Here is a 13,682-nt window from a genome sequence, read left to right on the forward strand (position 1 = left end):
CCAGGGCTGTAGACCATGAAAGTATGCCCTGGGACATTAACAAATGAACCCTTTGCGGCTTTTTTGTTGTCTGTGATTTTAATGTAAGTTAGGAAGAAAGAATTGCATCTGTACTGTGCTTTTCATGAGCTCCTGATGTTTCAAAATGCTCCAGAGCCAATTAAGTGCTTTTGATGCTTCAGTGGTTGCAGTTCAGTGCCAATCTGCCCACAGCAAGGCCCCACAAAACAGCAATGGGATAATGACCAGGTAAACTGTTTTAGTGATACTGGATCAGAGATAAATATATTGGCCAGGGGACTGGGGAGAACTCTTTCGCTCTTCTTCAAATAATGGGATCCTTACGTCCACCTGAGAGGAAAAACGGTGTCTCAGTTTCAGTGTCTCATCCGAATCAAATTATCTGAAACAAGTTAATACCTTTTCTCAAACAGTAAAGAGAAGAGTTTCAGAAGAATGTCTTAAACGGTTGTGAACTGGTATCCTGCGGTGAAATTGCAGGGCAGTGGTAAATCACAAAGGTAAAATGTATGAATCTGTCCTCCTGGCTTAGGGATTCATACATCAGGAGCAAATATCGGGGATTTAAATATGGAAGCAGCAGGACCTGGAAAGTGCTGATGGATTCTGTACCACTTCTTTTAAAGTCACCTGATAGGAACGCGTTTTCTATAATCTAATCTTGTGTTTTGTTATTTGCTTGGTACAGTTTTCTTACTTTAAGCTAGTTGGATCAGCAGGGCTGCACTAAACTGGTGACTCTAAAAATGTGACAAAAAATTCTGATTAAACACCATAAAACCATAAGCTCCATGCAAAGGAACATTGAGGAAGAATGACAAGGATAACTCCTGAAAGTCCAAGTTAGACTGAGAGCTACTGTTGAAACTGTGAAAATTAACTGGTAGTTTTTTTTTGCTTTAAGGGAGCTAACAGCCGTATTGATTGCTCAAGAGAAGATGACAAATGAAGAGCTTTCCAATCAACAATCAACAACTCTGGACCTTCTGAAGCATCTAAAGGCCTTAGAACAATGAAAAGGCCACCAGGGAAGGGAGACCACTTTAATAAATCAGTGTTATCTTAACTTTTAAGTGTTGTTGGTCTATAATGGATTAAAATAGATGGAAGAGAAATCATCAGACAACGAGGAATGGAGATTTCTGATTAAACCAATGCTATAGTGAAATTCTCTGTTTGTCAACTTGTGAAACATATGAATTAATCCAACAGTTTGTAATTGAAGAAACATTACATATCGAAATTTTAAAAAAGGAAAATTCTCTGTTTCATCTTTTGATCTGGGATCCCTTATTCTAAATTTTTATAAATAGCTGCTCAACGCTGAACAAGAAGTTGCAAATTATGCTTGGTTGAATCAGATAAGAATTGTCATTATCTCATGTAGTAGTTATTCCGCTACTTATACAAGTTGGAGGACTGTGATAAATCTATTTAATGGTTGAAAAAGTTCTTAGCAGTTTCTTTAAATTTTCTTTTTTTTTCTTTTGGAGTCATCGTTTAAATATTCCCCACTTGCCTGGATGGGTGGGGTGCAGCTCCAACAACACTCAAGAACGTTGACACAATCCAGGACAAAGCAGCCCACTTGATTGGCACCGCATGTACAAACATTCAATCCCTCCACCATCAACTTTCAATAGCAGCAATGTGTAATATTTACATGATGCACTGAAGCAATTCAAAGATCGTTAGACAGCACCTTCCAAACCCACAACCACTTCCATGTAGAGGGACAAGGGCAGCAGGAACATGGGAACACCACCACCTGCAAACTTCCCTCCAAGGCACTCACCATCCTGACTTGGAAATATATCGCTATTCCTTCGCAGTTGCTGGGTCAAAATCCTCGAATTCCCTCCTTAACAGCATTGTGCGTTAACCCACAGAAAATGGACTGCAGCAATTCAAGAAGACAGCTCACCACCACATTCTCAAAGGCAAGTCGGGATGGGCAATAAATGCTGGCCAGCCAGCAACGCCCATGTCCCACAAATGAATAAAAAAAAGGAAACACATCAAAAATAGTAGAACCAACATCAGTGTTGTATTCTTACTATCCGACTCTTCCAAAAAAAACAAACTGTTTTCCTTGCCCAATATTAAATGATAGTTCTTAGGACTTTGCATCAAATTACATATTAGCTTGATGTCTTCCTAAAAGAAGGTTTGCAACAACTATTCCCATTCTATTTGTGATAACAAGGCAATATTGCGTATTCCAAGGGGTACATGGGTACAAGGGGTGCATAAGACCCAGGACAAGAAAAACAGATCACTGTGAATGCATTAGGAATGGATCAACAAATTTTATCTGAAAGTGTGTTACAAGAAATTACATCTGTTGTGTGGCAGCCTACCCGATTACTGTCAAACAAGCTATAACTTACAATAAAGGCTATAAATGATGCACTATTTTCCAATTGATTTCCTGCTATTGTTGGCGAATTTCATTGATCTTATTTTATGAAATAAATAGACGAACACTAAAAGATTAGAATGATACATAATTTACAGCCAGTTAAGGATCTGTTTTTCAATTATTTACCTGTAAACCGTAATTCACTTTACCAGGCACACAACACGCTGCAACCAATTCCTTGTCATAATTAAGAAAATGTTTTGCATAAAAGATAATTGGAACTAACTTGTGGCTACTGGGGAATATCAAATTATATACATAGATTACATTATGGGTTATCGAACAATGCTAAATTCATTTCTTCACTGACATGAACATTATGAGGGGAAGAAAGTCATTTGACGTCTTAGAGGGTGGTCATCCTTATCCTTTTCAGAGTCAATCCAGGGTCCCATGCCATGGTCACTGGCAGAATCGATGTATTTTGGGTGGGCGTGGTGGGAGAGCAAGAACCTTGAGGGACAATGCTTACATGTGGAGGGTCCTTCAGGAAGAAGACCTGCGTTTCCTTGAAGCACACATGAGGAAGGCAATGGGAAACTCCCCCATGTATCCTTTACCCTAGTTATATTCCACATGTCTCTTCTGTTGCTCATTGAGCAAAGTGCAAGACTGGGAAGTGTAGAGAAGTGAACAGGGAACCTGCCCTTGGGACAGATCACCACCACTGTTTGATGGGCATCTGTGTCGAATAAATGGAGACGGTGGAGTAAGTCATCCACTGTGATAAATGCTTGTAAGTACACTGTATAAAAAAGTAGACTGCATTGGGATACCTTTGAACTTGTATAATGTTTGAAATGATACTTGAAACTTGTACATCTGGTGTGCTAAGAGTAATTTTACAAATTGTAAATTTTAAACACTATATATTTAATGGAAGAAAAGATACACGTGCTGTTTTAAAGATCAATGGATTGAATTTCCATGGCGATTGTCCTGTCATACGTTTGACGTAAAATCCATGGAAATTCTGGAGAAATGGTGCAAGAGAACATTTCTCTGGGCTTTCAATGGATCTTACGTCAAATTGCAATGGACAGTTGAAAGAATCCCTGTGGAATTTCAACTCCAAGGGTTCAATTCTAATTAGTTATCAGTCATCTTAGAAAAGCATATTAAAACAACTTTATCATAAATGAGGTACAAATGGAGCAATTTTCGTTGTCCTGCCTGGCACAGATTGTGCTAATCCAGGAAAATTGTATGTGGTCTAAACATGGGTTTTACAGAGTGCTGAACGGATTGCAATTGTCCAACGTATTTCTACTGGTGCAAACTGAATGTTACCCAGAAGGAGGGCAAGGCTGACTAGCATATTTAAAAGTAGTATTTAAATATACTTAACCTGTTTGACGCAGGATTCTCCCGACCCTCAGGCACTAGTGCAGACCACGCCTGGGGGCTCGGAGGCCATTGAAGCCCATGAATGGCCAGATACATGGATGGACAGTGCCCATCTGGCAGAGGCCCAACTGCATATGCCCCATAGTGTGCAAGCCCTCTCTGATGGCCCTCTGAGACTAGGTCAAGCTCTGGGGCACTTCAGCGATAGCGCTTTGCGACTGGGCCAAATTCTGGGGCCCCTCAGTGTTAGCCCTCTGAGACTAGTCCAAGCTCTTGAGGCCTGCAGGCAGGGTCAGCTCTGTCTCCGGAATGCCTCTGCGACCCATAGCCATGGCCCAATGTCTCCAGAATGCCAGCAACATCCTCGGTATGGTCTGCTGTGTCTTGCCATGGCCCACTGTGTCTCCAGAATGCCCTGGATCCTATCACCCATAGTGACCATTTCTTGTCACAGGCTTTCCACTGCAGATGCCACCCTTGCAGTTTTGATCTGGGTATGATGCAATGCCAGCATCATGTCTTGTGGCAGAAGTTTGTTGGACACTTCCAAACAGTCTCACAGTTGCTGCAGAGATGCCGACAGCACTTCCTGCATTCCTGACTCTGTTGATGAATCTCCTGCAGCTTCGGGATGATCGATCCCAGAGGCCAGGCACCTGCCTTGCTTCCAGCAGACCTCCCCATGCCCGAGGCCTCAGATATTTCCGCCTCTACCTAATGTGCACCTACGACTGTGATGTGTGCACCAGTAAGTGATTCAGAAGCCTCACCTCTAACTTGTCCCATATGGTGACTGTATCTGCACTGGTGGATTGTGAGTGGAGGCCTGTGTCAAATGGATCGCGCTGGCCTCGGAGGATACCTCGGGCCCTTCCTCCGCGGTTTCCTCTAAGATGTCGTGGGGCATCTCAGCAGGAAGTATGGAGACTCCAGATGGGCCAGGTGCATCGGGGTCATTTCCTGCAACAAAGGACACAAGGATCAGTGCAAAGAAGGGACAAGTGTCTGGGCAGCACACCACTAACTTGAGATATGTAAAAAGAGTGAAAGTTTTGTAGATACTCACTTCCATGTTGCAAGCTGACCTGGCTGATGTTAACGTTTCATTCCTTGCCCTCCCCCACTAGCTCCAGTACTTCCCAAAGGCAGTGAGGAGGCACACAGTAGAAACCTCACCTCCAGTTTTCTCCCACTCTTGGTGGTTATGTGCTCTCTTATCCTGCAGGAATAGATGGAGGGATTGAAAGTCTCATGGCTGGATGGGCCAGGGGTGTTGGAGGTGTTGAAACTGATGTCGATTGAGTGGGGTTTGTTAGAGCATTACCTTGATAGGCAGGGGTTTTAATGGGTGTTGCCAGAGAGGTTGGAGTAAGGTGCTGGGAGGGTCAGTGCTGGAAGACTGGGGCATCAGGAGGTGGATCAACATTGCAGGTGCAACAGACAGGACTGATGTCAGGATGGGATGGACACTCACCCTTCTGTCCTGAAGGAGATCATTCACCTTCTTCCAATACTGGTTGCTGGTTTTTCATGCCAGTGCACGGGCACTGATAGCTGCAGCCACAGTCTCCCAGGCTGCATTGCCACATTGATCATCATCCATCCGGGGAGAAGAATATTGCTCGCCTCTCCTCTACAGCAGACAGCCCAGCTCTCCCTCAGTGAATCATGGGGCACTTTTTTTGGGTGCCAATTTCTTGGCATGATTGTCTGTACGTCCATCATTAGGGCTTACATGCATCCCTCCCTTGTTAGCAGTGGACAATTGCAGCCACGTTGGTTGGGTCTCATGCCCAGAGGGTCTGTTCTGGTGAGAATTGGCAGCTCTTTCATTACACTAAGTGTCGAAAAACTGCAGTCCCTGTCTCGCTGAAAAAAACCAGTGCAAATAACTCATGCACTCTTGCTCTTCAACACTTATTGTTTGGAAAGATTGTGCCCTTAGTAATTTTTTTGGAAAAATTCCGTCCAATCATAGAATCCCACAGTGCAGAAGGAGGCCATTCGGCCCATCAAACCTGTACCAACCACAATCCCACCCAGGCACTATCCCCACAGTCCCACACATTTACCTTAGCTAGTTCCCCTGACACTAAGGGACAATTTGAGTATGGCCAATCCACCTAACCTACAAATCTTTGGGCTGTGGGAGGAAACCGGAGCACCCCGAGGAAACGTACACAGACGCGGGGAGAACGTGCAAATGCCACACAGACAGTGACCCGAAGTCGGAATTGAGTGCAGGTTCCTGGCACTGTGAAGCAGCAGTGCTAACCACTGTGTCACTGTACCACCTCTGAAGCTTGGTCAGAATCAAGCTTTAAATAGCACAGCCCATTTATAATACTTCCTTTCTATCACATGAGTTTAAGTTCTCTTCTTCTCAGGCTGTCTCCTCAACAGCTTTAGCAATAGTTATCTGCCCTCTTGAAACCCCAGTTCACAAGTCTCAGTGACAAACCCTGATGTCCAGCTGGCAAAATGGAAAAAAAACTGTTAGGTACTCCAAATAAAATCCTGTCCAAATTCACAATTACAAGTGGGGTCTTTTGACACACAATGTGGCATGCACAGCAATTTCCTTGTTTCCATCCTTCATGTTGAGCAGGAAGTTAGAGAAAGATATGGAGGGAGATTTACGTATTAACTGGCACAGAGGAAAATTTAAAAGCAAGTGTCGTGCATCCCAAATAGAATCTGTCTGATTTTCCTCCCATTTCTTTCAAACATCCTTTCTTTGCACTCCATCCAACTAATGCCTAAGTGGTAAATACAAAACTCCACCTCATGGTTTTCCAGATACTCTTTTAGATTACTTGGGCAGTCTGTGTAATTATTGTGATTTCATTATCGTTTGATCACAATCTTTTTAACTCTGGCATCGCAAAAGAACATCTACTGCTCTGACATTTCAGCATTAAAGCTAAAGAAACTGATTACATGGCACAGTGAGCTGATGCTTAAATACTATGAAGTGGGTAGTTGCGAGTCATGTAAGCAATTTATCACGTTGCAAATTCCCATTCAACCATGCCTCAGTCTTCAGACTGTTCTTGGTAGAGAGGAGGGAAAAAATAGAAAGGAAGATCCATTCAGTTTTCAAACATCTTATAGAATTACTTAAGGAGGGTGAAAACTTGGGGATATCCTGTCTGCCATGAAGTACCCATTGGGACCTATAGCATTGACCCCTCCAGGATTAAGGGGAGGCTCCCTCACTATCCCACTAAAATCAGATGCCTATGACATTAGAGAGATGCCCGGGTTCTTTCTGGAAAGACAAGAAAGATGTTTTCTGCACCTTTGTACGGGAGTCCATAAAATACATTCAAAAATATTAATTTTTACCTTCTAGCTTTAGACTATGACAGGGGCCTGGACTTCCATGGGGTAGGTCCCTATCTTACATTTTTTTTTATAGGTACCTTTCAGTACATCTAACCAAAAAAGCCAGTTCAAATTAAGGCCAATCATGCCCCTCTCATGAGGAACAATGAGGAACCAGATCCAAGCTGACAAGACATTGCATCCTATCTTGGGCTCAATCAAACAAGATCCAAGCTGACAGGATGAGGCATTGCACTCCATCCCAGGCTTGATCTGACATTTCATCTTAGCCAAAAGGCCAAGATAGCTTTGAAAAATTGCATCAAGTAAAGCCTCACTTTAACTTCACTGACTATCCTAATTCTTTACTCTACCCTAGCTAAGGCAAACAATGATCACAGGATTCGGCGCGCCCCCACAGCAATGAGCTAGCCTCGTCCCCTGTCTAATCTTGACCCCGGCCAGGTACATATGATGGTCTGGAATCATTAACATGTTCTGAGAGGTGATTGAGAAACTGACAATGTCGGAACTTTGAACATGGGATTCCTGTCTCTGACCATGCCCTACTGGCCGTGCTTGCGACAGGTTGAGATTCTAACCCTGAAATGGCCCGGATGAATCTCTAATGCATGGCTGGAAGCTGGCATATCCAGGTCCTGGCCTAACCTATTGTCCTGCTGGAGTACACCCACCTGAGTTATAGTGAAAATACACCAGAAAGGCTGTGCTTTTTCAGCTGCAAGGTTTCCTTTGCCACCTGTCAGTAGCTGAGCTGATGATTGATGAGTGACTAGAGAAATCTCAAATAGACTTGAAAATAAAATTAATTGAAAATGTGTAGAAAAATTGAACATCATGATTCTTGTGATGCAGGCTATTAGTTTTCTATGATTTATATTTTCCTGCATTACAACAGGAAAATTGACCCAAATCTTCCAGTCACTGAGTAGCACATCAGAAGCCTGTAAAAATCCTGACATGTCCACTTACAGATTTACCTCACTCACCTCGCCACCCAACCCATTCATTCACAAATATTAATTCGCTAACATTCAAACTGGACTTTTAAGCTTACATTACAGCAGCTGGTGCTGTAAAAGGGCACATCATGCCTTCATCTGATGTTACTCAGCTGCAGTGGGGTTCTCCGAGGGAGACTGAACTCTACATTTCTGGTAAAGTTGGGCTTGGAAGGTGCAGCAAGAAATGCAGAGCAGCGTCGAATCGGTAGGGTGGGGGGGGTGGGTGCGGTGGTGGTGGTGAGGAGGGCACAGTGGCACAGTGGCACAGTTAGTAATGCTGCCTCACAGCGGCAGGGACCTGGGTTCAATTCCGCTCTCAGGTCACTGTGTGGAGTCTGCACATTCTCCCCATGCCTGCCTGGGTTTTCTCTGGGTGCTCCAGTTTCCTCCCACAGTCCAAAGATGTGTGCATTAGGTTGATTGGCCATGTTAAATTGACCCTAGTGTCGTGTGATTAGGAGGGTAAATCTGTGGTGTTATGGGAATAGAGCCTGAGTGGGACTATGGTCAATGAGCCAAATGACCTCCTTCTGTACTGTAGGGATTCTATGTCTATGTTGAGTGGAGCTGGCGATGGTTGCTACTCTTTGGGAGATCTAGGCCTTTGAGGCATCCTGAGATTGTGACAGACACTAAAAAATTGTAAGCTTTTCTTTCTTGAAATTATTTATCCTAATTAATTACTGAGGAAGCAAAGGGGGAGCTGTTTTTAAAACAGTTACTGTAGCAACTTGCTTTTCAATTGTGCCTTTAATCATAGAATCCCTACAGAAGCCATTTGGCCCCTCAAACCTACACCAACAACAATCCCACCCAGGTCTCATCCCCAAATGCATTTTCACATGTTAAAGCACATGGGCAGCATGGTGGCACAGTGGTTAGCACTGCTGCCTTACAACACCAGAGTCCCAGGTTCAATTCCGGCCTCGGGTCACTGTCTGTATGTAGTTTGCATATTCTCCCTATGTCTGTGTGGGTTTCTTCTGGGTGCTCTGGTTTCTTCCCACAGTCCAAAGATGTGCGGGTTAGGTTGTTTGGCCATGCTAAACTGATCCTAGTGTCAGGGGGATTGGTATAATAAACATGTGTGGTTACGGGAATAGGGCTAGGATGGGATTATGATCCGTACAGACTTGATGGGCCAATGGCCTCCTTCTGTACTGTAGGGATTCTGAGGTTCACAAGTGAGTCATCAAAGAAACTCTGGCACTGAAGCATCTTCGGAGGTATTAGACCAGATGACCAAAAGCATTGTCAAAGAGGTAGATTTGAAGCAGCATTTTAAATGAGAGGAGAAGTAAAGAAGCAGAAGATTATTCCAGAATTCAGGAAGCCAAAGGCGTAGCCATTAGGGGCTTGCATTCCTGGTCACTTTCCCACAACCTGTGTTTGAGTGGAGAAAGAGGTCTTCAGTGGGCTCAGAATCAGACTGAGTGTTGATGCTCGATAGAGTACACATGAAGAATGACAATGTGGGCAAGGCCAACATGGCACCAGTGGAATTATAGCCAAGAACTGCCAAGGAGAGGCAGGGTTGGCAGGGCAAAACGGAAATATTGGCGACCAGTCAATCCAACAGAAGTAAAATCAGTATGCGGAAAGCAATGGAATTGACGGAATGCTTGATTCCTGTCCGAAGTTAAGATTCAGAGAGAGACGCTGCCTTTCTCACCAGCAAGGTGGGAAAGTTAGAGATAGAGGGAACCAGAGTTGCTTTCACTAACAACCAGCCAGAGAGTTGTGAAATAGTCTACTCAGCAGAGATTGGGTTTGTAATTGCCCTTTTAGTTAGACAAACTGATAAGAGAATAAAAGAATAGCTACAAATCAAATAGTAGTTCTTTATTAACAGCTGTTGTGGTGCCACAATAACATCTGTGTTGGTGAATCACTTGTGTTATAGATTATGGGGATAAAGTTAGGATAATAAGGACACAACTGCATGAGTAAATTAAAAGTGGAAAAAATAGACAGCAATAGAAAATTGCTTGGATGATAGAAAAAGAGAAGGGCCAAAGACTTCCAGCTCCTCCTGGCAGAATCCTCCAGTCCATCTGGTGGCGGCCCGCACCCCACTCCCCCTCACATTAACCCCCATGGGAATGGGCCATGCAAAACTTCCAAGATGTCGGCAGATCCAATGCTACTGGAAAATATGCCCCCGGGGAATATGGTGGAAAATCCCACCCAAGATTTGAAATTGTATTGTTTCAGCCAACAGGAAAGGGGCAGATACAGCTGTTCATAAAAGTTGAATGGAAAAAGGGAAAATTCTAAAATTGGAAGGCCGCAGGGATAGGGGCTGTAGTTATCGAGAACTGAAAAAACAGAGGACTAGAGAAAGGGAGGATTTGGATGTGAAAAATTTCTTTCGGAAAATTATGAATAAAGTTGCCACAAATATATAGATAAATAATTGTTAAAAGAGCATCACAGAGAGATGTGCAATATAAATATTACAAATGGCAACCAAGGTGGAATGTTGTATGTTCCCTCCCCCAAGGCAAGTTTGGTGGGAAGGGGAAGAGGAGGCAGAGGGGGCTGCAATTCATCAAGCGGGAGGGTGGTGAGTAGGCAATGTCTCAGCTCCACTTCAATTAAGGTCGTGGCATGAAGGTCCATGGACAGCTTTCATACTCTGTCACCAATTGAGGCCCTCAAATGGGCAGTTAAAACCCACTGAAGGGCCTTAACCTGCCACCAGGTGGCAGTGGCAGGCGGGGACACACCAGGGAGGGAGCATGACAACCAAACTTGAGTTGAGTTGCTTACAAGCTCCTGCAGGGCGGGTTCCTTCTTTATAGGCTTTCATGCGTGATTAAGGACCATGCATCAGGAAGCAAAGGGTCTGCTGAAAGACATATATAATGGCCTTGCTGCTGATCAACAACCACCCAAATCCTTAACCCTCAAGCCTTCCCCCCACCCCCTGTTCCCCTCCTCCACCCTATGACCCACATCCCATGACCTCTCTCCTGCCACCATTTGCCTCTTGCTTAAAATACAACAACAATACTAGGCCTCGGGTGGATGTTATACTGGCAGTAGCCACTTTGGTGGCGCTGCCATTCAATAGAGCTGCTGGCCAATTAGAGGCCAGCAGCTCTCAGCCAACAGGACCTCCACCCCCTTGGCAACTTGGATCTCATGGCCCACTGCTGGCCTATCAAGTGGAACAAGGTGTGGCAGGCCTTCTGAAAAGAGGCTCTCAAGCCAGCAGTCAAATATCCTGTTGCTTAAGATTTCACCCTAAATGGCAGCCACAAAAACAAGTATATTATGTCTCTTCACAACTCAGCTTCCTTTATTATTTAACTGACTTTTAAATGAACAGTAATGAAGAAAATGCATCTCACCATGTCAGTTTATTTTAATAAGGGGCGTGGTGGTGAGCTCAACCTCTTTTGAAACTTGGATTGATTCTGGGTGCATGTGAAATTAGAATCAAGAATAATAATGCAACTACATCCTTCCTCAAATAAGGGAACCAAAACTCTGCATGATACTCCAGGTGCAGGCTTGTACAGTTGAAATGATATTTCCCTATTTTATACTCTATTCCACTAGCAATTAATGGCAAAATTCCATTTGCCTTCCTTATACCATCTGTAATTACACACTAGTTTTCCGAGATTCATGCACGAGGATATCCAAATCCCTTTGCACAAAAGCACTCTGAAGTTTCTCTTCATTTAGATAATAATAAGTTGTCTTTCTATTTTTCTCATGGATAACCTCACACTGATCCACATTAAAACCATCTGCCACATTTTGGCCCCTCACCTAACCTACCCATATACATTTGCAAATTATTTTATTTCTTTATCGTACTTAATATCCCATCTATTTTAGTATAATCTACAAATTTGGCATCTATCTCTGTACCCAAGTCATTAATTTTGATTGTAAATAATTGGGGCCCAAGGATTGAATCCTGTGGTATCTCACTAGTTACATCCTGCCAATCAAAAAAAGACCCATATATCCTGACTCTTCTCTTTCTGTTGGTTAGCCAGCCCTCTATCCAAGCTAATAAATTACCCTTAATCCCTTGTGATCTGACCTTGTGTACCTTTTGTGTGGCACTTTAGCAAATGCTTTCTAGAAGTCCAGATATACTACATCGACAGGATCCCCATTATCCACCTTTTTTGTTACATCTTTGAAAAGCCCTAGCAAATTAGTCAAACACAATTTACCCTTACGGATTGCATTTTGATCTTCCAAATATTATTATTTCCTGTTATTATTTCCTTATTAATGGATTCTAACAATTTCCCAACAGCTTATGTTAAACTAACTGGTCTATAGTTTCCTACTTCCTGTTTCCTTCCCTTTTTGAATAAGGGCTTACGTTCACATTTTTCCATTCCATTGGAGTCTTTCCTCCTTCAGGGAATTTTGGAACGGGTCCACTATTGCTGCTGCCACTCTTTTAATACCCTGGGATGTAAGCCATATGTTTGCCTTCAACCCCAATAGTTTGCTTTGCATTTCTTTCCTATGATGATGATTGTTCTAAAAACCTCCTTTTCTACTAGTCCTGCATTATCTGTTACTATTGGGATGGTATTAGTGTCCTCCATCATGAAAACTGAGGCAAAATACTGATTTAATTTCTCTGCCGTTTCTCAGTTCCTAAATACTAATTGTCCACTCTCACCGTCCAAAGGACAAAAATTCACTTCAGCTACTCTCTTCCCTTTTATATGTTTATAGAAAGTTTGCTAACCTTTATTTATGTTTTGTGCTAGTTTTCTTTCATGGTTTACCTTTGCGCTTTGTGTTACTTACTTAGTAATTCTTTGTTGACCTTGAAAAGTTTCCCAATCTTCCAGCCTGCTACTGGCCTTTGCAATATGGCATACTTTAACTTTTGTCTTGGTGTTATCTTTAACTTCCTTGCTTGTCCATGGATGTTTCTCCACTTCTTACAATCTTTCTTCCTCTTTGGAATGTATTTTATTTGGGAGGAATTGACTTTCTTCTGAAACAACTGTCACTGATTGTCAACTGTCCTCCCTTTTAGTCTTCCTATCCAGTCCATGAGGGCCATATCTGTCCCTATGCCTATGAAATTATTTTTGTTTAGCTCTGGTTAAATTATATTTGGACTGAATATTAATGTAAAATGCAAACTTACCAGTCACGTTGTATGTTTGCTCATTGCCAGTGTAGATAAGTTTGCCGTCTTTGAACATTGTATAATTGGTGATTATACCATTTGGTTGCTTTGGTGAAGGCCATGATACCAGTAATGATGTAGGAAAAGACACAGCAGTTGGAGTCTGAACATCTTTCGGAGCTAAAACAAAATAACAATGTTAAGGTTAGGCAAATAGTCCAAAAACTAAGCATGGCGATCATATTGCATGATTAACTTGTGTCTATTACTTCCAATACTTCATGCCGCTTGCTGAGTTAAATTATTGCAGCGTGTAGGCAGTGTCAAATGCACTATTGAGAGGCTGCATGCTTCAGCAGGAGGGTGAGAGTCTGGCACAAGTTAAAGTTAGTCTGCATCACTTAAAGCCAATCTG

General features: G+C 42.9%; 1 protein-coding gene across 3 annotated transcripts in view; it reads right to left on the reverse strand.

Moving 5' to 3' along the window:
- The window catches only part of ush2a (Usher syndrome 2A (autosomal recessive, mild)), an 815,153-nt gene that overhangs the window by 460,134 nt on the left and 341,337 nt on the right, over positions 1 to 13,682 (reverse strand). For all 3 annotated transcript variants that reach the window (XM_080200528.1, XM_080200527.1, XM_080200526.1), the window contains one exon: positions 13,286 to 13,447. In XM_080200528.1, the coding sequence (XP_080056654.1) occupies positions 13,286 to 13,447 (162 nt within the window). The remainder of the gene's footprint in view (positions 1 to 13,285; positions 13,448 to 13,682) is intronic.

This window comes from Carcharhinus amblyrhynchos, chromosome 12, assembly GCF_965287045.1.
Source record: "Carcharhinus amblyrhynchos chromosome 12, sCarAmb.v2.hapA, whole genome shotgun sequence".
Classification (NCBI taxonomy): Eukaryota; Metazoa; Chordata; class Chondrichthyes; order Carcharhiniformes; family Carcharhinidae; genus Carcharhinus; species Carcharhinus amblyrhynchos.